Below are 26683 nucleotides of genomic sequence, written 5' to 3'. Positions count from 1 at the left end.
AAGCTCTTGCTCCAAGCTCCTCCTCCTTCTCTTAGCTCCTCCTTCTTCACTCCTCCAAGCTCTCCTCTCTTCTCCTCTCCTTTCCTCTCTTCTCTTCTCATCTCCTCTCTTCTCTTCTCCAACTCTCATAAACTCAAAGTGAGAAAATGAGGAATGAATGGGGGCTTTATTCTTTTCATTCCTCACCTTAACCTCACTCTAACCTCACCTTAACCCACCCCCTTAATGTTGAGTTAACATAACTTAAAACAAAAATTAAAAAAAATGCGTTTTTTTCCCTTGGGCGCGCCCCTTTTCGCCGAAGCGTACGGAAGCGTGCGTGAAGCGCACGCTTCCTGCTCCGAAGCGCCACGCTTCGGCGGCCCGAAGCGCCATGCTTCGGCGGCCCGAAGCGCCGTACGAAGCGCGCTTCGGAGCCATGGAAGCTGCGCTTCCGGCCGGCGCTTCGGAAATTCCAGGAAGCGTTTTAAATTGCCGAAGCGCCGCTTCCATAATTCCGAAGCGCGCTTCGTACGGCGCTTCCTAGGCGCTTCCGTACGGGGCGCGCTTCGGAGCTTCGATCCGGGGGGGGGGGGCGCTTCGTGCAACACTGGTTTAGATGGTGAATTATACTTTATGTTAATGATAGATGATTACACCAGAAGAAAAAGTCTGAGGCATTCGAATGTTTCAAAATCTACAAGGAATTGGTTTTTGACAACATTATCTATCCTTATCAATGCTTTTTGGACAAAGCATCTCTGTAGGGGGAGGCAATGTAACATACATAAATATGTACTTTTGATAATAATAATAATAAAACTATAATAATCACACTAATAATTAATTCATCAAGGGTCATTTTCCTTCACACTCATGACTAGTCATTGTGTGTGTGTGTGTGTTCACACACTCAGTTATGAGGGATTGTAAACCACCATTCATTCATTATTCAATATATAGTATATACCACCATTCATTTCATGTTATCTCATAATGGCACCGTTTATGCTTAATATAATATGTTTTTGAGAACTTACGAATAAAAGTGTTTCGTTTTTACAAATTTTTATGATATCTACTCTCTTGTCAATTGTTCTAAGTCACTGCTCCTGGGTTCTAAGTTATTCTCCCATGCATGAAGTCAACAAAAAATGGTAGAAAAATGTAATATCCCACTTATATTTATGCACATTGCATGGCAAAGTCCATGCTGAAGGTTTGGACAGCTTTCTGTTGTATACGCTTTTTTGCATTGATTGCTTAGAATAAGAGATTAAAATAAATTATTCAATGAAAATAGACAATAATGCTTTATTCTATTTTAGTATGGAGTTTTGCTTGTTCATGCATTTTCTTTTAGTGTTATTCTTGGAAGGTTTATATTTAAGATGAGAAAATATGTGCTTCATGTTGATTTTCTTACTAGAGACAAGATGATCGTTCATACTGATCATCTATTTGAATGCTTTGTTACAGGCCACAATGGGACCCCTTATTTCAATAATAATGGCACATATTTTCAATGCAATGACACAGTTGGCATTTGACATACGCTTAATGGCATTCAAATTCCTCGATCTTGTTGTACAGCATTACGAATCAACTGTTGTCCTTAATTATGTTCGTAAGGTACATCTCAATTCTAAAATTGAAATTAATTTTTCAATTTGATCAAACTATTACTATTCAGGAAAGAAAATTGAGGATTGGCTCTTACAAATCTGTGATCCATTAGTGTATATTTATCATTGTAATGATGTCTTGGGGTCAGTGTAATTGATTTAGATATTTTTTCTTCAGCAAGGGTCTTGATGTTTGACAACTGATTTGTGGCGTGTTGTGCAGGTTTTGCGACACTTTGCAGACTTGTTAGGAAAAACTAGTGGTTTTATCCAAGACAAAGGCAAACTAATGGATATTCTTACCAGCTTAGTGCACTATTTGTCTTGTTTGCAGTCAAGTACACAGCTAACGAACCTGACACCTGATCAAGTATTACACTGAAACTTGTGTATGATCATTTTTTGTTAATTTTCTTTCCAGTGTCGATGATGATCCAGTTCAGTAGGGTGGTACAGGAGAAAAATGAGTTCATATTTGAATGAGATAATATGATGAAGGTAGAGAGTGTAATCAAATTATCATTTAACCATACCATTGCCCATGCATAGTTATGTAGTTATGGTGTTTCTGTTTTTCCCACCAAATTTTTGATCTCATTGATCTTTCCAATTTTGGGTAATACTAGTTTCAGTATTTTTCACAAAATCTAGAATTTACTCTTTTGAAACTTGAGTAAGTCAGAAACCATTTAGTGTTGAAATCAGGCCTTTTTTTGGTCGTCTTTAGCAGTATGCTGGTGTGGACTTTGAGGCAACCAGTGGGGTTATTCAGGATAATTTAATGCTACCATCAGGAATAGTTTAGTTTTGAAAACAGGTCTTTTGAGTAGTGTGTCGTTTAAAGAGGATGATATAAAGCTGCTCTCATTTAACTTTTTGGATGATTAATGCTGTCTCGGATACGATAAGATAATTTTATTAATGTCCAACGAATGACGATAAATTTGAAAGATACAACCAGTTCTAGTACAATGTGGGAGTGCAAATGCAACTCCTAGAAAATGCCAAAGCTAAATCTAGAATAAAATGAAGTAGAAAGGGATACAATAATAGGGCAGCCTCATAAACATGTGCATAACTGGATCATGTAGAATAGGTATTACCAAATCTTACCCCTAAACAGAGAGGCTTTGGTTGACATAAAATTAATTTGTTGGCTTCCATCTGTGAGTTTGGAAGTGCAAGTTAAGTGTGCCTCTGGAACTAGTAGCAATTCTCAGACCTTAAATTTGTTATGCATGGTTACATTGCTGCCCAACATCAATAAATCCTGAAGGACAGAGGGGTTCAATCATACATCCTGCACTGATTAGGTTCCAACTTTCAGGATGATTTGGATTTTACACACTGGTTGCAAAGACCTGTTTATTAACAGTTGAAAAAATCACTGCCTGTCAACCTAACCCGAAATCTACTTGCCTTTTTGCTTATTTTTTATTATGTTTTCTTGCCAGCAACCATAGTTGTAGCAATTGGTGCCATCATGATGCTCCTTGGTAAAACATTTCATTCATGTTATACAGCAGCCAGTATGATAGAATTAGATCATTTATTGATTTAGTAGCAATTGGTGCCATCATGATGCTCCTTGGTAAAACATTTCATTCATGTTATACTGCAGCCAGTATGATAGAATTAGATCATTTATTGATTTAGCAGAGGACATAACGAAATTTATGCTTTTCTTTAATAAGCTGGAGAGCCCAACATGACGTTATCATTCTCTGAATTTCTGCAGGAAAAAGACAAACTGGGTACTTTGCATGGATACAAGAGTAGTTTGCCAAAGAAGATTTCAGCAATTGGCATAGAGAATATTGCCGAGAATGGTAATGGAATAAGTTTAAATTTCTTCCGCCCAACTCTGATACCATGTTAATTTTTAAGGCTAGATTGTTTTTTGCTATAGATAATTGCATTTACAAACTTGTCATCATTTACATATTGCATTCAGCCCATAACATCATAACATCATTAACAATTATGTAGAAAGAACAATAACACCAACAGTGCAGCGGAACAGAAAGGAACAACAAAAGAAAAACATGCACAATAGAGACACCAAGATTTAGGTCAGAGGCCAGGGCAAAACCCCACAAGGGGTGAAACCCAACCAGATTCTTCTTCTATTGAATGCTCATAAATTTCTCAGCTGAGATACAAAGTACAATAAGAATAAGATACATCAATCACATCAGGCCTCTGTAACGACCACTAATCGTATACGCAGCGGAAATATTAAAATACTTTGTAAACAAATACATCCATTGTAGGATAGTAAGTGTAAATTGCATATTATATAAAGAATTGATGTAGGATGATACAAATGAGAATGAGGGTCTTGTATATATAGCCAGGTAAGTACCCTTTCGCTAACAGTTATGTCCTTAGGGACATACCTTTTGATTAATTGCTAACTAAGTAATCATTAATCTTATTTGTTGTCTTTTACATTATTTGTGTTTATTTTTATATAAATTTAGTTTGTTACATTGCCTTCCCTTCAAAAAGCTCTGTCCTCAAAGCTTACTGATGAAGGATCAATTCTCTTTTGTTGATTGTCATATCTTCTTATCTCTGAGCTTTCATCTTTGTTGATACAAGACGATATGATGTTCTGAGCGATAGACAGAATTGTCGTACTGAAAATGGATCAGACCATCCTAGATTAATCTTTTGGGAAATCTTCTGACCCTTGGAGCTGTGTGGTGAATAGTTATCATATGACTGGATTGAGCTCACTTCAGTATTCTTCGGAACATAAGTTTGTTGTTTATGTTCTGTGTGATATAGACTTGTTGATTGATTAAGGTGTCTACTATTGTGATTTAGATGTAGATAAGGAATTTTTCTTCTTTGAACTTCCTTAAACCTTTTTGTGGTTGTTTCTTGATTTCCATCAGGTGTTTTTGTTGTTGACTTAACTACTGAATCCTTATTTGGGGTGTCCTCCGTTTGAACAACAACCTCTAAGTACGTTTTTACTTCAATAAGGTTTGGATTTGCCGGAACTGCGAGATTAGTGGTATTGATGTTTGTTTCTTCAGTTTGGACTGCTACATCTGGAGATTTTTAATCAATGAATGAATTGAATTGATTTACAATGAGCAATGAAGTTCAATAAATAATACAAATGTATTTACAGAAACAACAGGTTTCTACTAAGAAATAGAAACAACAAGTTTCTAATAAGAAACTTCTAATAAGATCACAGACGATCTTATCTACATAAATGAACATTAAACACTAAAATAGCATTATTCTAATACCCTCCCTTAATGCTCAATCTATTTATAACACCTATAGACCCTCTGAATTGTACAAACTTATCAGGACCAAGGGGCTTGGTGAAGATGTTTGCTGGCTGCTCCGTGGTGGGAACATATAGCAACTGAATGGATCCGTCTTCAATAAGTTGTCGAATGTAGTGACAATGGGTTTCCACATGCTTTGTTCGTTCATGGAAAACTGGATTCTTGGCGAGTTTGAGCACTCCCTGATTATCACAGAACAAGGGAGTAGGACTTGCCTGGGAAACATGCATAATCGCAAGCATACGTCGAAGCCAAACTTCCTCACAAGATGCCTTAACTGCTCCCCGATACTCTGCTTCTGTCGAGGAGAGAGCCACTGCCTGCTGCTTCTTACTAGTCCATGTGACAACACCGGATCCCAGACTAAACACATACCCAGCTATAGATTTACGGTCATCAACCGAACCTGCCCAGTCGGAATCTGTGTAACCACTGAGTGTAGGATCTGAACTCCAAGTGTACAAAAGTCCATAATCAGGAGTGCCACTCACATAACGCAGCACACGCTTCACTGCTATCCAATGATCAGCCTTAGGAGTTGTCATGAAGCGTGAAATGTAGCTCACTGCAAAACTGATATCAGGTCTAGTGGCAGTAAGGTAGATGAGGCTGCCCACTAATTGCCTGAATAAAGATTCATCCACAAGTGGTGAGGATGACTGAGCTGAAAGTTTGAGCCCTGGTTCCATAGGAGTCGTGGCAGGTTTGCAATCCTGCATTTTGAACCTGTCCACAAGACTTCTGGCATACTTGGACTGAGAGAGAAAGATGTTGTTCTCAGTCTGCCAGACTTCAACCCCCAAATAGTAATGAAGAAGTCCCAAATCTGTCATATCAAAAGTGCTGCACAAATCCTGTTTGATCCCATGGATCAAATGTGTTGAACTGCCAGTAATGATAAGGTCATCCACATAGACAACCACAAACAAAATATCATCACCAGTATGCTTGATATATAGGTTTGCATCAGATGGACTCCACTGAAAGCGATCATCTGTTAGGTACTTATCAATTTTCATGTACCAAGCCCGAGGGGCTTGTTTCAGACCATAGAGTGCTTTGACTAATCTACAGAATTTTTGTTCTTGACTGACAACCTTGAATCCTGGAGGCTGCGTCATGTAGACTTCCTATAAGTCACCATTCAGAAAAACACTCTTTACATCCATCTGATGGACTTTCCAACTGAACTGAGCTGCTAAGGCAAGGACGAGCCATATGGTACTCATCTTGGCTGTAGGAGCAAAGGTCTCCTCATAGTCTATGCCTTCCTTTTGTGAGAACCCTCGAGCAACAAGGCGAGCCTTATACTTGTCTAGGGTTCCGTTAGCTTTGTATTTCACTTTATACACCCATTTGCAGCTAATGGGCTTCTTCCCTGCAGGAAGATCAGAAAGGGTCCAAGAGTGATTCTTCTAAAGACTTTGGAATTCAGCTTCCATAGCCTGTTCCCACTCAGGTATACCCTTAGCCTCTGAATAGGTTTGAGGCTCAAAAACACTGTGTAGGTTAGCCATAAGAGCAAAATTTACTGTAGGCTGCTGTTTGCTCTTATTTCTGGAAGTTCTACCTTCAAGGAGCTCATTATCCCGGAGATCACCAATAGTTTTAGGCCACCATTTAGGCCGGAGAGTAGAAGAACGAATATTTGGAATAAGTGGAGGAGGCTCAGGAACAACAGGAGGAGTGAGAGGAGGATTATTTTCTGGAGGGAACTCAGGTAGTGCATCATCAAATACTGATGCTGCATCATCCCTCCCATCAGGTGGACCTAACGGAAGAAGAACACTATGACGCTTATCCTCAGAACACTGCTCAGAAGGAGGGGACTGAAAGAACCCTCTGTCTTCATCAAATACTACGTCCCGACTGAAGATAAGACGATCAATGTCTATATCTATCAGCCTATAGGCCTTGTGGTGATCACTGTACCCTGTCATCATGAGTTTCTGGCTTTTGGAATCCAACTTAGAGTGCTTAGTAGCTGGAATCCAAACGTATGTAACCGAGCCAAACACTTTGAGGTGACTGATCGTAGGCTTATGGCCAGACCAAACCTCTTCTGGAGTCTTCCCCTTAACAACCTGAGTAGGTGATCGGTTAAGAAGATAGACAACAGTAAACACTGCTTCAGCCCAAAATTTGTTCGGAACACTCTTGTGTTGTAACATGGAACGAGCCATTTCAACAACCGTACGGTTGCGACGTTCGACAACATTGTTCTGCTGAGGAGTGTAGGGTGTAGTTAACTGGCATTTGATGCCATGGGTATCACAGAAGTTGGAGAAAGCAAAAGAACAAAATTCCCCCCCGTTATCTGTCCTAAGAGTTATGATATTACAACCAGACTCTTTTTCAACTAAGGACTTAAACTTCTGAAAGATACTAAATACATCAGATTTATGTTTTAGAAAGTACACCCACATCTTTCTACTGAAATCATCTACAATAAGCAAAAAATATTTGCAACCAGTAACTGAAGATGTATTCATAGGACCACAAATATCAGCATGAATTAATTGGAGTACCTTAGATGCGCGCTAAGATTCGCCATCCTTGAATGAAGACCGATGTTGCTTGCTAGCTTGATAGGCACCGCACACTCCCAAATGCTGAGTCTGAATATCAGGTAACCCTGACACAAGTCCCTCCCAAGATAGCTGAGAGAGATACTGAATGTTTAGATGCCCATATCTCTGATGCCACAAAGTGTTGATGGGAGAAACACGAGCTGCTAGAGCCACTTCTGGAGAATCACCAGTGTCAAGAAGCTTGTATAGGCCATGATCCTCTAGGCCAACAGCAACCGTAAGACGAGTTTCCCTGTCAATAATGGAGCACTTGTGCGCACTGAACACCACATCAAGCTGAGGAGAGTTCCTCATAATCTGGCTGACAGACAGTAGATTAATTTCCATAGCAGGAACATAGTATACATTCAAGAAGATGAGTGTGCGCCCATAAGATTGGATCTAAATTGTACCTCTGCCAACCACTGTGTACTCTTCACCTCTGCCGAATACCACGGAATCACTGAAAGATGAGAAGTTAGTAAACTAGTCACGCATGTGAGAGAAATGACGTGATGCACCAAAGTCAATGTACCAGGCGGAAGACGGGGCATGATCTAAGGACCTCTTAGCCATAAAGGCGCAAAAGGCAGATTCCTTCTGCTCAGAATCTTCTGCGACATTCGCTTTTTGATGAGACCCTCCCTGCTTCTTATGTTTAGAAGCAATCCTCTGTCGGCAATCTTTCTTCATGTGGCCGAACTTGTGACAGTAATTACACTGCACCTTTTTCTTCTTAGCAGGATCAGAAGGTTGAGAAGAACCTTTCTGCTGAGAGGACTGAGAGGACTGATATTTGGCAACAAAAGCATTTTCTGAGGAGGTTGATGAAGCACCACTACCAAACTGTTGTTTCCAACGATCCTGCTGCAGGAGTTTGGTGCATAACTTCGGAAACTTCAGATCAACATTAGTGGATGTAATGTTGAGTGTTTCTATGAAGTGCTCATAAGGTTTTGGTAGACTTTTCAGAGTGATGACTACCGTATCTTCTTCCTCCATGGTCCGACCAATGGCTTCGAGCTGATCTTGAATGTCATTAATCTTGTTAAGATGTTCCTGTAAAAACATATGTTCGTTCATCATGGTGGAGAACCACTGATTCTTGAGAAAGAAAGCTCTGCTCTTGTCGGATGTCTCGTGCAATTCCTTCAAATGTTGCCAAATTTCGGCAGCTGTCTTGTCGAAAGGAATCTGTGGTAACTGATCATAAGTCACAGAGAGTTTGAGAAGCATAACAGCCTCTCGATTTTGATCATCAAACTTATCTTGATCTGCACCAGGTGTACCAGGACTGAGCTCTTTGCCCAAAACGAGCTGGTCAAGACGCCTATATTAAAAAATGGTCAACATTCTCTGTTTCTAGATGTTATAATTGGTGCCATTAAAGCGTTGACTGCCTTCCAACATCAGGTTGGTTAGCGAGGCCATCTGCACATTTCCCAAGACACAAAACAACAAAGGAGTCCGGCACGGATTTCAATGCAGATGCTTGCTGATCCGGACAAAATCTGACAGGTGCAAAAATTCCCCACGCTCAATAATTATGTTTGCATAAACATGCATTTGCATGCACTGAAAATACGTGTCCAATCGCCGACTTCTGAAAAGGCTGAAAAAGAAATGCCCTCGGCCCCCACCGATTATGCAATCAAGTGTTTCGACTAAAGTTCCACGCTGAAACCGCTCAGACAAAATGATTAAGCAGAAAACCAACACCACGCCGACTGTTTTAGCGGAATTCCTGTGCTTAAAAAACGTTGTTTCCGCTACCAATTCGACGCAGCGAACATGGGCATGAATAAAAAAAAAACTGTGCCCCGATAGTCAACCAGGGTCGATTATGGAGGTCCCGTATTCAATACTCGACGAACAAGTTCGGACTCTCAAATAAACCTAATTGTTGTGCTACTGCGGCTCAGAAATTGTGACAAATCGAGACGTGTCGAGACGTGCAGACACAAGGATAACTAGATCCGGAGGACCAGAAACCCTCATGTTTAAACGATTGATACGACTCACCAGAATCACTATCCAAAGAACAATTTTCCTCTGCACAGAATGGCAGATCTATTTTCTCTCTCCACAGAGAAACGAACGAGGAATTCAGTGAATCGATGGAGAAACCCTCCTTCTTAGCCTCTTCCAGAATAGAATTTGACCTGCCAGGGGAGAAAAAAAAAGCGTTTGGAGCTCAAACCACACACCAAACCCGGGGGCAAATCATTGGACTCCCTGGCCTTTTCCTTCTCTCGGGACGCGTAGGCTGTCTAGCGTCAACGCCGTAGTCGAAGACGTCCCAGATTCGAGAAACAGGTACCCTCGAATTTAAAGGATTGTGATGATGGTTCCAGAAACGCCCGACAACAGTGGATTCTCTGCTGCTATAATAATGTTTCGATCCAGTAGAGAGCAATTTCGAAATGAAGCATGAAAATTTTCAAACAATGAAAAATTATTTCGAAAAAAATACCTGAGCTCTGATACCATAATCAATGAATGAATTGAATTGATTTACAATGAGCAATGAAGCTTAGTAAATAATACAAATGTATTTACAGAAACAATAGGTTTCTACTAAGAAATAGAAACAACAAGTTTATAATAAGAAACTGCTAATAAGGTCACAGACGATCTTATCTACATAAATGAGCATTAAACACTAAAATAGCATTATTCTAATAATTTTAATGCTTCCTTTGCGACAAGTTCTTTGAACCTATTCATCAATGATTTATTTTCGTCGTTAAGTTTTTTAATCTGTTTGAGCAGATTTTGATTATGATTTTTGAGACGTAAGCATTCCTCATTCTCTGAGTCAAATTTATTTTGGCCTTCACGCTTCTCGTCTTTTAAACACTTAATTTGTTCTACTAATGTTTGGTTAAGGCTCTTTAAACGTAAATTTTCTTCTTCTTGTTCTAATAAATGCTCCTTGAGTTCCTTCTTTGATGCTTTAGCTTTCTTGACTTGTTCGAGTAGTTTTTCTTGGTGATCTCTGAGGCGTGAAATTTCTTTGTCTTTGCTGCAAATGACTTCTTCAAGCTCTTTTTGCTTCTTTGATATAGTTTTTTCATTATCTTGAAACATCAAGTCTGAGATATAGTTTTATTGATTTTGATTTACTTGTTATGTCTCAAAATGTGACCATCTTCCCTTTATAAGGAAACATCAAAACTTGTTTCTCTATGTTTAACATGAATGTACCCAAATCCTTAAACCAGGGTTGACCGAGTATGATGTCTGTCTTTTTATCCGTCCTTACAACATGAAATCGAGATATGTACTCATAATGACCTATTGTCACTTGTAGATCACTAATTTTATACTCTTTTTGGTCAAAAATATTTTTCTTTACACCAATGCTTAGATTTGGAATTAATAGTTGATTTGCCAAGTTGATGTTGATATAATTTTTATCGTTGCTTGGGCTGATAGCGACATTAACTTCTCTTCCTTGGATACTTCCTTTTAATGTAATTACTCCGTGATCTGTAACTGAAAGACCATTATAGGAAAACCTTTCTTCCTTCGTCATTTTAGAATTGAGCTCCATCATTTTTTTTTCAATGATTGATCCCATTTGTTTTGTCGAGATGACTTAAGGTATTATGTAATCTAAATATATAAAATTTCTTTTAATTTGATGGATTGTGAACACTTAGCTATCAATTGGAATATTCTCCAAATTCACCTTTTTATGTTTTATAAGAATATATATCTTCCCTTTAATCCACTAAGGAATAAAATTTAATACTACCCTTTTCTTATATTCACTTATATATATTTGAATGTTTCTCTTTATACTTATATAAAGAGATATGCTTTCATGTAACCTTCTTAATTTTAATTTTATTTTTTTTAAACTTTATATTCTCTCCTTTTTTTTTTTGACTTGAACTTTTCTTTAAAATACCCCTTTATAATATAAAACTTCTCTTTATATATCTTTTATTTATAATCTTTTTTTTTTCTTTTTGAAAAGTTACAACCCTAGTGAAACACGACTATTCATCTCTTTGGGGTATAATATAAAATATATGTCCACTTATGTTCCTTTGACTCGGTTAATTTTCTCCACGTAAAAGTAAAACTTACCATTCACATATAGAGTTTTTGTATTCCTTTTGTTTTTCTTTTACCTTGAAAATACCATGGGCAATTTGTTGAAGAATCTAGGCCTTGACAAAATTAAGATGATTCTTCGTTATATGGTAACAATTTGTGAAGTATTTAAACAATTTATCTTAGCTTGATGTTTACTTAATTATTAGCTTTATCAAACTACTATCAAAACCAAAAGAGACAAGAACCCAAATGTTTGGCTATCTTCCAGGGCCAAAACCTCTCCCTTTTGGAGAGGAAAAACTATGCGAAAAATTCTTCTTATAGAGATTCCATTGACGAATACCAAGACCATGACCCTTGACACATCCTGCCTCTCCAAGACCAAGACATCAATCCTTTAGCTCAAACTACTGCATCATTGAAGACATCTTTTTGCTGCACTTCAGAGACTTGGCTTATGCATTATATCACTGAGGTCTTCATTATGATTGTTATTTATCAGATCTTCATTACCATACTCCAACATTTCTCTTGATGCTAAGACTGTTCCTTCGTATATCTGTGATACTGCTTATTACAATGACAATGATTAGGTTTATGACATACATCAGTACTGTAATTGCCCTTGAGTTATGCGAGTTAATAGAAACAAATATAAGTGTATGCCGAGATCCTTGTTACAGGACTTAAGACCCTTCAGCTCCATCCGGTTGATGACAACACCTACAAGTATGTCGAGATGTTGCTCATAGATATACCGAGATCATCATTAGCCTTCTCTGATTTATTCATCCGAAGATATTTCCTTCAGGTCACAGGTATGCTGAGTATCACATATTTCATCATTGTGACTATGCCAAGACAGTCATATATATATGCAAGACTGAGATAATCACTTAACGTGATCTCCATTTAGCTGAGACAGTGTTAGTGGCTGCCGAGATAGCATGCTGTTGAGAGAGTACCCATATACATTTATATACATGTGCTTAGGCTGTTTAGAAGGTAGGTCCAAAGTGATGTTTCTGTAGTGCGGATTGCAAGGGTTTGATTTTCATCCTCATTACTTCACCAAAACCCTTATCATATATGCTTAACCGAGACTTGATCTGACTGTATTCTTACGAAATACTTAACCTGCACCTTGACACCAAGAACCTGTACTCACCTGAGATCAACGTCATTCTTCCTGCAGTGCGGATCTGCTCCCATACATGCGAGGTCTTGACTGCACCTAAACCCCAACCGAGGTGCAGTCAAGCCTTAACTGTGGCTCTGCTCCTCCATGCGAAAATTCAGAGGCATCCGAATTTTCTTATGTCATTTTCGTTGACCCTTCATGGGTATTTATAGTGGTTAGCCTCCTATTTTGAGCCGACATTCATTCATGAACCGACATGTCCTTTTATCAAGCCGACATAACTTTCATTTATGTATTTAATTTATATTTGGAGCTAACATGAAGTATTCTTCCTTGTTTTCGCATGCAGACTTCTTGTGCTTGTTCTTGAGGCATTGATCTTGGTCTTGGAGGGCTGGTATACTTGTTAAGGACTTGTATACATTTATATGGACTCATGACATGATTCTTTGACATAGAAATAAATCCTAAAGACATCAAGAAGAAGTCTTTTACCTAGTGACACTTCTTGCTCATGAAACCCATGCAGCAAGATTACAAAAATAATTTATTCTCTTTTATTACATCAAATACAAAGATCATGTCATTATGAAGACTGAACCTAGTTACACTTTCTTCAACACAATTACCATGGGTTACTAAAACCATGGGCTTGTAAACCACTTAATGAAGAATCAAGATAATGTTATATACTCTTCCTTCTCTTACATATAGTTTTAAAGATATTTGGAAAGATTCCCTCTTAAATTTATCATGCACTTTGTATCAATAATGTAGAACCTTTTTATATATATGAATGTTCTCCTTCAAATTTTACACCAGACTATATATATCTTTTTTTTAATAGTATATTTTTATATGATTTTTTTTGCTTTAATTTTTTTTTAATCTTTATATGTACTTTTTTTTCTTTGACTATCTTCTTTTTTTCTTTATTTTTTTTTTGTTTAATGGCCAAAGGCCTCTGACTAATTAGCGACGGAGAAACTCCCAAAAGTGTAACGAAACGCTTCAATCTTGATGGCAACAATGTTGATGAAACCTAGATGGCCAAGGGCCTGGATCAGAGAGCGTGACTATGTGTAGCGGTGGAGCGGCCAGAGGATCGAACAACTCTGATACCAATGTAACGACCACTAGTCATATACGCAACGACTATTAAAATACTTCATAGACAAATACATCCATCATAGGATAGTAAGTGTAAATTGTATATTATATAAAGAATTGATGTAGGATGATACAAATGAGAATGAGGGTCTTGTATATATAGCCAGTTAAGTCCCCTTTCACTAACATTTATGTCTTTAGGGACATACCTTTTCATTAATTGCTAACTAAGTAATCATTAATCTTATTTGTTGTCTTTTACATTATTTGTGTTTATTTTTATATAAATTTAGTTTGTTACAGCCTCCTAGGGCCAACCCAAGTTAGTTCACAACTACGTTTGTGAACTAAACGATCATATCTCTCGAGAGATGCTGCCATATCATTGTCTCAACACGCAACATCAAATATATATTGCCATCAAAGATTACTGTTATGAATATGCTGCCATATGCCAAAATCCACTGCCATTTCAAGGTCATTGCATTAAGATGATGTTGACGGTGCTGGACCTGCCAACATTCAAGGGATCACCCCGGCATGAAGTCCCAACTAGATCTCACACCGTTTGGTGTGGGAGTCCCATCCGGTATGATGGCCCGATTACCATTGTCTTAAGGATTTGCCTAAACTCTTGCTTGTCAGCACAAGAGAGTGGTCTGCTCTGCCTTCGAGAAGTGAGGTTTGCGTGCCTAGTGAGTGCTAGTGTACTCGTGTCAATGATTCTTTCACTGTAAAGGGAGAGGGTGAGAGTGAGTCCCAAGTTGGTTGGGATGCAGTCCCAACTTGGCTAGAAACGCACAACACAACAGGATGTGCACAGCTTCCGGAGGAGCAGTCCACACGGATGCGACAGTCACAACACACAAGGTAAGATAACCCGTACAACACTCAACGAATGAGTCTAAACGAGTGCAACGGTTGTTGCAGCAAGTTCTATGTGAAAGGTCTGTCTGATGTCCAGGAGAGTAGTCTACATGGGCGAGACAACATTAACAGCATATACAACACATTTCCATTAATAACTTATATATTACAACAAATGAAATAGTTCAGATGTAGAACACAGGTTAAAGCAACATGCATTACAAGTGTTAAAGATTAGTCTTACAACAGATACAATGCATGTGTGAAAATGTGCTAGCCTGTTACCAAGCTTCTAAATTAAGCGAATGTTCCAAGACACATCATTACACCATACATCACTAACCTCGAGCGCGGGGCGTTGGAGCCACTACTTACTCCTCAAAGAAAAGATTATACTCTCTTGGCTATGTGGGAGGAGCTAAGGTTAAAAAGTCCCTTGCATGTACAAATGAGGGGGTATTTATAGCCAAGGGTGAAACTGACCCTTGTGGCTGTTCGACTACCCTCATGATTGTTTGACTTCCATGACTTTTCGACTTTACATGACTCTTTGTACAACAAGTGGGTCTCTTGGACTTCCACGTTACATTACATTGATTGAAAACATAGCCCATAGTAGAGATGTGGGTGACATGACTCATGACATGACTCGACATGATAGTGCTGGTACATTCATGCTGCTACTAGAGTGCATGTCGAGCTACAGTGCTGCTGGGTGATGGATGTCTTCATGGCATATCACAGCTTCACCACTGCATTGGAAGTGTGCGGAGTCTTCGATGGTCTTTGGTTCGCTTGATGATGCTTAGGCACGTTGCTCCTTGCTTGCATGTTGTAAGCCTTGATAGGCTCGTCTGTTCGCGAAAGGTGCATGTTCGTCCGTTCGTGAGCACATCTTGCATGTTTGCTCGTCCGTCCGTCTGTGGACATATCTTTGCATGATCATTCGTTCGAGAGCATATCTCTTTGCATGCATTGTTCGTTCATCCGTTGGTGAAACTGTCCTTCTGCATGTGCTTCCTTCATTCATCTCGTTCGTCTTCGCGCCATGTTTGTTGGTGTACCTGTACCTGTAGTCACTCATGACGAGACGACATCAAATCCAAAACCTCCTAGTCTACCATGAAACACGACCATTTCGGATGCAGGTAATAGAGAGAGGTAGCAAGGTTGTGAAGCAGGATGATGGCTCCGGGCACTGCTGATGAAAACTGTGCAAGAGTCATTGAGTGATGGAAATGGGCAATCCAAGTCGACAGTGGATAGTGATCCGGGAGGTGTGCTTGCTCCCTTGCTGGTGGAGGCTGCGTTGTTGATCATTGTCTGTCCCAATGCACGCAGCAGGATATCTCGTTGACTCTGGACTTTGGCTAACTCGAACAAACTGATGTTCGCTCAAGTTTTCTTCATGTCATCAACTATGTTGTAGTCTAGAGGTGGTCGACTCACCAAGGTGTCCGGGGTGGAATGGATGTTCGTGTCGTCTGGCAGAGTGTTTTGCAACTTGCTGCTCATGGATGTACTCTTATCCGCCGCTGTCTTCCCGGACTTGCTTTGTGTTTGCTGCTTTGAGGCGGCCGATGGATCGGCCTTCTTTATCAGCAGTCTCACCTTCTCTTGCATTTCCCCAAGTGTAGGGGGAGCCCCTTTACTCCTAAGATTGTAACGATCATTTTGCTTTTGGGGCTGCTTCTCAGTGTTCGTCTTCGACATTACTTGCGAGCATTGATATGCATTCACCACATGCCCAGAACTTGATGTTTCATCAGGTGCAACCTCTTCGTCATCGTCAGTGTCTTCCGGCTACTCCTGCATATTGCTTTCTGCATCAAGTGTATGACTACAGACAGAGCTAACGACTCGCTTCCAATCTGAACAAGAGTTCTCGGGGTGATGTTCTTCGTGGAAGGAATAGAACTTAGGATCTGCGCATTGTTCGAGTTGGAACACAGGCTTCTGCACATTTTTTGAAGTGAACCGGTTGTTGCTTGATGAGCTGGTTGATGAACTGTTTGCCTGTCTCTGTCTGGGTGGATGACTGCTTGCAAATGTGTCTGTTTTCCGTTGCTTGAGCTCGGACACTTCCATGGTCAAGTTCTTGACAAGGCAAGTGAGGGTCTCAATATCGGTTGCTTCCTTGTCTCTACCCTTGCTCGCCGTTGCTTGGGGCTTCCTGCTCGCATCCTTGGAGTCCTTCGTTGATTCGTCATCCTTGATGACTCCGATTGCACGCAAGTCCTTTTCAATAGCAATAGCCTCTTCGCAACTTTCCAAGAGTGTTGGCTTCGCAGCTCGCTTGACGAACTGCGCAATGTTGGTTGGCAGTGCAGACGTGTAATAGTCAATAGTGATGGAGTCATGAGGTTTAGTGTCTGCTGCAAACTTGTTCAAAATACGTGTAAACCTCTGATTGAAGTCTTTCACTTTCTCTTTTCCCTCCATCTTGAGGCTTCCCAATTCTTTGAGTAGCATGGCTGGGGTCTTGTCATCAACAAACTTTTCAAGGAACATACGTTTGAAAGCACCCCAGTTTTGTATCGAGTTGGGTGGAAGGCTGTGATACCAAGCAGTTGCGCAGCCGTCCAAGGTACATGGGAACAATCTACATGCTACATCGTCATAACGTACCTCAAGGGTTTGCAGTTGTAGGTAGAAGTTGTCTAAGTGGTCTTCTTCCTTCACCGTGCTGTTAGGGTTGAACTTGATGTTCATTCTCTTCGCTCGCTTCGGCATCTTGTGTAAAACAGCGGGGAGAGCCAATGGTCCCTGAGTCATCCATTCAAGATTTGGGTCAACCAATCTCTTCTTCCCCACTTACCCCATGGACATACATGGTTTACCCTTTGCCAACTCAGTCAAACACAATCAAAAGTCCATCTTGATCTCAGTGTTTCAAATTCGGGAAGGGTAGCTTAGCTTGTGAGTTGAAGATTTTCAGAGTACAAGTTTTCATCTATGTTGTTGCTCTGTTGCCAGCAGGCTTGGATAGTACCCCGAAAGAGTCACACAAGAACACACACATTGCTCCACTGCCAGCAAGCCTGGTCAGTACTCGGTGGAGTTGCATGCTCTGCGCAGGAAGCCTTTCTCTTCTTTTACCTTTGTATTTTTCAAGAGGACTGTGCATAGGCACTTATTTATTTTTGGGGCGGAAGAGGGATCCCGACTTATTGAGAGCAGAAGAGGTTGTTCCTTCAGAGAAGCATGTAAGACCTCTGACATAGGTTTGCTCGTTTAGATTTTCCCCTTCTCCATTTCTACTAGTTGGATGAGCTTGAACACACAGAGCAGAAGGCTGAGTACAGGCATGGGGCTTCCCAATGTGGACATAGGTTCATGGTTGGACCAAAACTTCCCTTGCAGACGGTTCGTATTGGCTGAAGGTGATAACCAAGCATAGAGAAAACAGACACAAGACTGGCCAAGTGCTGCAGTGTCACAAGTTTCTTCAAATTTCAGCCACATACTCTATTCAAAAGCCAGAACGTAGTAGTTGGCAGCACTTATTTCCGGAAACAAAAATAGTAATATATCAAACAAACAAAACGAACGTGAACAAAAATAGTAAGCAGAATCAAACAAAGCAAAAACAAAGATAATAAGCAAAGCAAACCAGATGAAAACAACAAGTAGCAAGCAGACTATGTACATGGCACGGGCGCGGCCCGACCTATTGAAAATAATGTTTGAGATCTTGGTCGTTGGCAGGAAGGTTGTCAATCCTCCTGCCCAGTGATTGCAAATGATACGTGTGTGGGCCAAGCTTCTTGTAGACCAGTGCAAGTCCACCGGGCTTTGTTATGGGAACCTGGTGGCATTCCAAAAGACCTTCTAGTGAAGACAACACCACTGTTATAGGTACTTCGTGCAACATGGGCTCGGATGACGGCACGGGGTAGTTGTTTTATTCCAGGGAGGGTTCAAGTTTCTGAAGTCAATGGGCAACCCTTAAAGACAGTAGCATGATGACAGGTGTTGAGTGGAGCAAGGTGTGATGGAGCGACAAGGTAGTGCTAGAGTGCAGAAGTCTATAGCAGTGCAATGGAGGTTGCAGCAGTGCGAGAGGCACAAAAGAGGTTGCAGCAGAGGGAGCACAGGATAGCAGCAAAGGTAGCTTCAGCATCACGAGGCTTCCAAACTAACCAAGATGTCAGTGTTTGGGTGAAGTCAGTTACTTACTTCTTGGTAACTGAGTTGCAGTGCAACAGTTAGCAGTGGCAGTGCTATGGGCAGCATGAGGCAACATTTTGAGAGGGAGCTGCAATACAGATGTAGCAGTGGTAGTGGCAGTGTCATGGGCAGCAATACAAGAAGCAACAATGCAGTGGATGTGGGGCAGCAGGCCAAGCATCAACACGAGGATCGATGCAAAGGATCAGTGTGATGCTAAGATGGTGAAGCTTTGTTAGAGCACATTCGTCGCTAAGAGGGAGTGTTGATTTTAGGTAGCATCGGATGTGCTCTAGCCTTGAAAATTGGTGGAGAGGCTAAGGCACATGAGATCTCCAAGACCCAGAAATCGTTTGAATCCACCTAGATGAGGAGTTATTAAAATAATTAATATTTTTAATGGGTTCCTAAGTTTAGACTTAGGAAAATAATAATATTAATGTGTATTAATAAAATATGGGTGAGAAAGTTCCAAGTGATGAGGATCAAGCCAGTTCTAATCTTAGCCGTTGATTAGGGACTTAATCTCGGCCGTTGATTTGTCAACAGGAAAAGTATAAGAGGAGGCTTTAGGGTCAGTTGGAGACACACCTAATGATCAAAGAATTTGATTTTCTGGGGCGAGGTTTGCTGAGGAAATTGAGTTAGTGATCAGAGTTGCAGTGGGGCAGTTCAGCAAGGGATTTTCATCCGAGGCTGAAGAATACATAAGAGGGAGGCAACACAGTGCCGGGGGAGACAGCGCAGGCCCTAGAAGGGCTGACGCAAAGGCCAAGGAGCTGGCGCAGGGGACGCAGAAGGCTGATGCAGGTAACGCACAAGCCATAGAGGATGGCGCTGGGCCTCAGAGGCAATGCTGGGGAGATTTTGTGGGGTAGACTGGGAGCAGATCAATAGACTTTGAGCTAGGAGAGGGTGACGCAGCTCCTGGAGGAGTGACGTAGTTCCAGAGCAGTGCTTGGAGCAGCTTTCGTTGTCCAGCATAGGGAACAACCAGAGTCACTGTGGGGTTTGATCATCCGATTGCTGATTTGCTGGAATATCTGTCTCCGGATAGAGGTACTACTGCCAAGGATATTCTCTGTTGGGTGAGCCATTTCTGGCACCCTAGTTGTATTCATGAATCTGCTTAATAATACAAACCCTTTATATGCTGCATCGGTTTTCCCGAATTGGGTTTTTCTGGGGACGATTGTCCAAAAATAACGGTGTCCCTTGTGTTATTGTCTCTATTTATTTCAGTGCATGATCTGTATATTTGTGAAGGCTGCAATAGTGTTTACTTCGATGTTTATGCAATTAGATAACTTGTTAATGTAGAGAACAAGTAGGAGATTATAAACTAGTAATTGCAGTAGGGGTTTTAGATTAAGGAATTTTCACACATGGCGGTCGCAAAGCTGCAGATTTTGTTGTTGAAAATATTGGAAAGAATATTGTCAACGCTTTGATTCAGCGAACGAAAGATAAATTACAAACAACAAATGATGAAGAAGACTATGACTATGGGATTGTCAATATTAATAAAAATAATCTTCTAGACCAAAAGAATCTTGAGGCAGTGAAAGCCGGGTACTTGAGAGCAGATGATGAGTTTTTGAAACAGGGTGTTTCCGGCGGTACTACTTGTGTCACCGCTCTCATTATAGGTGGTAAGTTAGTGGTTTACAATGTTGGAGATTGCAGAGTAGCTATTAGTAGAAGAAAAAGGAGGAAGTTAAATGAAAGTCTAAGACAAGCAGAGGTACAACAACTGCCATTGCCATTGCTGCCAAAGTGGAACCATGGTATAACTGTAAAACAAGCAACTTCTTCCACTGCAACTTATCCCAATATTCAAAATGTGAAGGAAAATCTAAAGCAGGAGGACAATCCAGCTTCGGTTTTAGCTTCATTCGAATGAGACCTCAAGGAATTATATGAAACTAACAAAACCAAAAAAGCTCTTTTGACTGTGACTACATTAGCCGTTATTAAAGCAGGTGTTAGAAACACATTTGCCAATGAGATTGTAAAGCTACTAGTTAATAGAATGGAGAAAGAAACTGTGCCTGCATGTTTAAGCGATTCTCAGAGGCAAGCAACAAAGGACGCTGGTGTCATTGTTGACTTAAATGTTATCAAAATTATGAACGAGCCCACTGCTGCTGCTGTTGGCTATGGAATGGACAGGAAGACTACCAATGTTAGTAAAATCAATATTCTCATTTTTGACTTGGGTGGAGGTATGTTTAATGTTTCTGTTATGACAATTGAAAGTTGTCTTTTTGAGGTGAAGGCCACAATTGGTGATAACAATTTGGGAGGCAAAAATTTGATAATAGATTGGTTAACCACTTTATACGAGACATTGAGAGAAGGTATAGAAAGGACATTAGTAGCGACACCAAAGCCCTTGCGAGACTGACAAAATCCTGCCGAAGGGAAAATATAACTCTCTCGTCAAATGCCGAGACCACGATTGAGATTGATTCCCTTTTTGTTAAAATTGGCAATTAGGGCCAACTACCACCTTAGGACAACTCATATGATGGAGATGATTATTGCATTAGATTCCTCTATCGGAGAGGTACAATTTTGATATAAAGATCATCTCATTCTGACAAGCAGAAATGGAATTTTGAATTTATTCTTTCTCATGGACAAATTGTCAAGGTTGGCCTCAGTCAAATGTAGGCTCATGAAGCCCAATGAATGGGTCTCCTCACCCTCAATGAATTGTATAAATAGGAGTGACCCTTCTCTCATTTGGACACTCACTCATCTCATCACATCATCTTCTCTCTCCTCTCTTGATTGGTTTGTACAATTTGGAGGCTCTTTTCTCTTTGCACATGTGGAAGGAACACTGTTTTTGGAGGTCGGAATTTTCTGTGATTAGAGCAACGTTGACTTGGGTACATTGACTGCAGCGTTGACTTTCTGTTTGACTGCAAAAATTACGCAAGCATTGTTTGGGTTGGCCGAGCTGTTTTGGGTTGACTTTGACCCTCTCTTGTGGCTGTACTATTCCGCTGTTGACCGAGCTAATTACAAGTTGATTTGGGGCAACTTTGACCACCGTTGAATTTTTGGTTAGGGCTGCATTGACTGCTGATTTGGCAGATATGTTTTGGGCTTGTACTTATGATATTAGTACTCTCTCTCTCTGTTGAATTATTGAAGAATAATAAGAAGATTTGATCAAAGGGTTTCCCCACATTGGGGTTTGTCCCTGGCATCTGCCACATCTTGTGTCCTCTTGTCTTGGCTTGTCTTCTGCATATGATTTTATGTTCTATCTGCATTTACTGTCAATGTTTATAAGTTAATGTGATTGCTATTGGATATAATTGGAAATTGTCATTGGGTTGCTAAAGGAACATTGAAGTAAATTGTGCTTAAGCATAGAACATACCATTGTTATCTAAAATTAACATGGTATGAGACTTCAGGTGAAGACAAAGCCCAAGAAAGAGTGAAGCAAAGCAATCACTAAGAAAAGCTGTTGGAAAAGGACTTGGAACTAGTCCCAATGACGACTACATCTTTCTTCAAATTTGAGGACAAGCTTAAGGACAAGTCCGACTATCATGCATGGAAGATGACTTTGGAAGAGAATGATGCCATGGACTATGTCAAAGGAAGAATAGCCGAGCCTCCTTCAAATGCATCCGCTGTTGCACAAACCAAGTACAAGAAAGGTGAGGTAAAAGCTAAGAAGATTATTGTTGATTCCATTCATAAGCCTTTGGTTGACTATATTTCTGATTTGGAAACATCTACGGAGATGTATGAAAAAGCTGGTTGGGGTGTTCAAAGTAAACAATGCAAATCAAATTCTCTTTCTCAAGAACAAGTTGAAAGATATCAAGATGGATAGAGGAGAATCCATCCAATTCTACTTCATGAGGATTACCGAGATCAAGAATGATCTCCTATCTATTGGTGAAATCACTGCTGACCGGGAACTCTCCCTTATTGCACTTGGGGGCCTTATAAGAGATTGGGATGTGTTCAACACTACCATTCTCAATAATGATAGGATTTCGGGATTTGATGAACTATTGGCCAGATGCAGTCAAGAAGAAATAAGGATGATGGAAAGAGACAAGCCCTCAAATGGAAGCAATCCTACTGCCTTCTCCGCTCATTCTAAGAGAAGGAACAATGCTGGTCCAAGGAATCAAGGACAAGGGTTCAAGCCGGGATTCAAAGAAGGAAGAAAAGGAAGGTGCTTCAATTGTAACAAGTTTGGCCACTTCACTAGAGAGTGTTCTCACAAGAAGGATACTCTAAGAGATGATGACAATAACAACAACTTCAAGGGCACTTGCAATCAAAGGAACAACAGGTTCAATAACAAAGGAAAGAGGACTGCTCATGCTGCTCGAAATGGAGGTGTTCGTCCTCCCAAGAAGTCGAGAAACTCCAGGTATGATGAAGTTAATGTTGAAAAGCAAAAATAATTTTATCTTATTTGTGCCCTCTCCACCGCCTCTCCTCTGGATACATTGGACCATTGGTTGATTGATAGTGGTGCCTCAAGCCACTTCACTGGGTACAAAGAAACTCTCTCAAACTTGGTTGAAAAGAAGACAAATATGGAGATTATACTTGGGGATGATGCCAATTATCATGTGAAAGGAATTGGGACCATTACTCTTCATTTCAATCAATGTCAAACCCTTCACCTATAAGAAGTGCTATATGTACCTGACTTGAAAAAGAACTTGGTTTCTATTGCTGCGATGGAAGACAAAGGTTTTAAGGTGTCATTCACTGATGGGAAGGTTCGTCTTTGGCAAAGGAATCCAAGAGATGCATTCACTCTAGGATTTAGGGTTGAAGGTCTCTATCAGGTTGGAGGAAGTCCGTTGGGAGCAACGAATTGTGATATTTCCGTTGGAGGAAGTCCGATGTAAGGAAGATGGTCACAGGTATGCCCGGATTCAACTTAAATCATGAAGGTGTTTGTCAGGGATGTGAAGTTGGAAAACATACAAGGGGACCATTCCCCTCAAGTGAGACTCAAACCACCGATATTCCTCAATTGGTCCATTATGATCTATTAGGTATGTTTCCCATGACATCTTTGGGTGGATATTTGTATTATGCTATTTTTGTGGATGACTTTTCTCGCAAAACATGGACCAATTTCTTAAAGAAGAAGGATGAAGTATTCAAATGGTTCCTCTCTTTCAAAGCCTTGGTCGAGAATCAAACATGGAAGAAGATCAAAATATCGAGGACCGATAACGGGACTGAATATGAGTCAAATGAATTCAAATATTATTGTAGAGAAGTTGGCATTAAGAGGGAGACTACAACCGCTTATACTCCTGAACAAAATGGTGTTGCTGAAAGGAAGAATTATACTATCATTGAAGCCACCTGGGCTATGCTTCATTATCAAGGTCTTCCGAAGTTCTTATGGGAGAAGTTGCTAACATCGCTGTGTATGTCCAAAACCGATGCCCACATCGAGCTTTGGAATTCAAGACACTCGAAGAAGTATTCACTGGTAAGAAACTTGATGTTTCTCATTTTAGAATTTTTTGTTGTCTCGTATACTTTCATTTGCCGAAAGAGAAAAGAAACAAGCTAGATGCATCTGGGAAGAAAGGAACATTTGTGGGCTACAATGAAACTTCAAAGTCATATAGAATCTCTGTGCTTGGTCAAAGGGAAGTGGAATTAAGTCATGATGTCAGTTTCGATGAAGATTCTGCTCTTAGAAAGATTCGAGATCTTCCTATCCCTAGGAAGGCCAATGATGATGCTGATGCAAAAAAGCAGGATGAACCTCCGTCCGATGAAACGATGCTTGATGTTGAAGGTCCGATGGATCCCATTGATCCACCTCCTAGTGAGTCCTCTACTTCAAGAAAAATACCTTTATGGCTCAAAGATACTCTTGAAGATGTGGAGAAACACATTGCACCGAGGGGACATTTCATGAAAGCAAGAAGCCGAATAGGCACCAAGGGTACTTAGTTGCCATGAGTACCATTGTACAATCTGAGCCTTGTACATTCGAAGAAGCCGAGAAGCAACATGTTTGGAAGGATGCGATGAACGAGGAATATGACTCGATCATGAAGAATGATGTCTGGGATGTGGTTCTTAGACCCAAGGTGATCCAAAATGGATCCAAGAACTCTCTAAGTCTTCAAAATCACTTAAAAGATCAAAACAATCACATGAGAAAACCTTCATAAAACAGTAGAAAACACTATCGGGACCTAAAACCACCAAGAAACAGTGGAAAACAGGCTTATCAGCGGCTTGAACAGTGAATGCACAGGAGTCGTCGGATCTGGCCGATCAACGGTCCAGATTCGATCGGCAAATCGCAAATCGGCGGTGGCAAGTGAAGGCTATCGGCGGAGACCACGTGGGATACGCGATAGTGATCAGCGGGGTCAATGAGGACCGTTGATCAAGCGCGCAGATCGACGGCCCACGTTGCATCGCAGAATCGTAGTCGGCAAACACAAAGGAGCGCTTACAACGGCCCGATGTATGAGCGATACGCGATTGCGATTAATTGCATCGCGATATCGCAATCGGAAAACACAATAGACCGAGGCTATAGACATATACATATGTGCGATGCGATTAGCCGGACCCGATGGAAATATAAACGCGATTTCATAAGATTTGGAAATATAAAGCCATTTTTACAGAATTTTTAGTGTTTTTTCGTATTTTCAAAATGCAAAGGGGAATCATAATCCAAGCGGGATTTCGGGAGGCCCAAAGGCGGTTAGTGGTTTGGGCCGGGCTCCGCCCGAGCCCATACGTTGGATGCCACGTGTCTAGGCTGAGGAGAGAGAAAGCCACCCTCATCGGGCAGCTAACCCCCGTACGAAAGGGCCGCCCGAAATGAACCACAACCGTTGGTTCTGGATCTCCCAGATCAACGGTGGAGATGCAAAGTCAACCTAAAGGCGGATTCGATAGAAGTTATAAGGCGAATTCATAATGTTTCACGTCTGATAAACGGAAATTTAACGGAGTTTCACAGTTTTCACTGTATTTCTCTATGTAAACACAGAATGGCCGTTTTAGGGATTTCAAAGGCCCGATGCATTCATCCATTGCAGAACAGGTGGCCACCTCCCCAAAAGGCGTTATGCAACGATTGCTAACGCTTAGAAGAGGGATCTGAGCTGACAGAGGCTGGAAGCTAGAAAGCCCGAGAAGAGGAAATGAACAGTCAGCGCAGATTGGCTTTAAAGCCACAGACAAAGAACAAACAGAGCAAGCAGTGCTGAGATAGAGGAAAGACAGAGACAGAGAGTGATAGAGAGAGTCTGTGTACTCAGAGAGGCTTGAGGGGTTCAAGCAAAACTCTCACTGTTGTATTTGTTGTGTGTTGAGACTCAAATTGAGCTCATACTTTGTAAAACTCTGTTTTGAAGACATAATAGAGAGGCCACCATTGAAGGCTGGACCAGGAGATGTAGCCCAGGAGTTTTGGGTGAACTCCATATTAAACTTGATGTGTTTATGTGTGGTCTATTATGCTTCTTTACTGCTTCATTGTCTGTGTATTTCGCAATCTTATCGATCCATTGCATAAAGTAACATAGGCAAATCCATGCACATGAGTCTGTAATACCTTAATAATTGTCTTAGATCTCATTATCAGATCAAGTGGTATTAGAGCTTTAGGTTTGCTAAGGTTAGACAAGCTTGTGCTGGATTGGTGAATGCTAATTAGGTCAAAGCTCAAATTAGGAGAAGGAGAACTAGTTGAGACTAACCCAGAAATTGGAAGAGTCTATCCTAGGAGGAAAATGGCCAAAGAAATTCCCTCAGAATCAAACTCTCAGTTCATGGACAGTCTCATGA

The 26683-nt window shown here is 40.6% G+C and overlaps 1 protein-coding gene across 8 annotated transcripts in view; it reads left to right on the top strand.

Annotated features, from left to right (window-relative positions):
* The window catches only part of LOC149198157 (uncharacterized), a 488351-nt gene that overhangs the window by 112622 nt on the left and 349046 nt on the right, over positions 1-26683 (top strand). For all 8 annotated transcript variants that reach the window (XM_089406139.1, XM_089406136.1, XM_089406138.1 and 5 more), the window contains exons 6-8: positions 1459-1611; positions 1828-1974; positions 3343-3433. In XM_089406139.1, coding sequence (XP_089262265.1) covers positions 1459-1611; positions 1828-1974; positions 3343-3433 — 391 coding nt within the window. The remainder of the gene's footprint in view (positions 1-1458; positions 1612-1827; positions 1975-3342; positions 3434-26683) is intronic.

This window comes from Pinus tabuliformis, chromosome 2_2, assembly GCF_031772625.1.
Source record: "Pinus tabuliformis cultivar Carrire ecotype Pingquan chromosome 2_2, CPIR1, whole genome shotgun sequence".
Lineage (NCBI taxonomy): Eukaryota > Viridiplantae > Streptophyta > Pinopsida > Pinales > Pinaceae > Pinus > Pinus tabuliformis.
The sequence above is the reverse complement of the archived record's forward strand: the minus strand, read 5'-3'. Positions and strand labels throughout refer to the sequence as shown.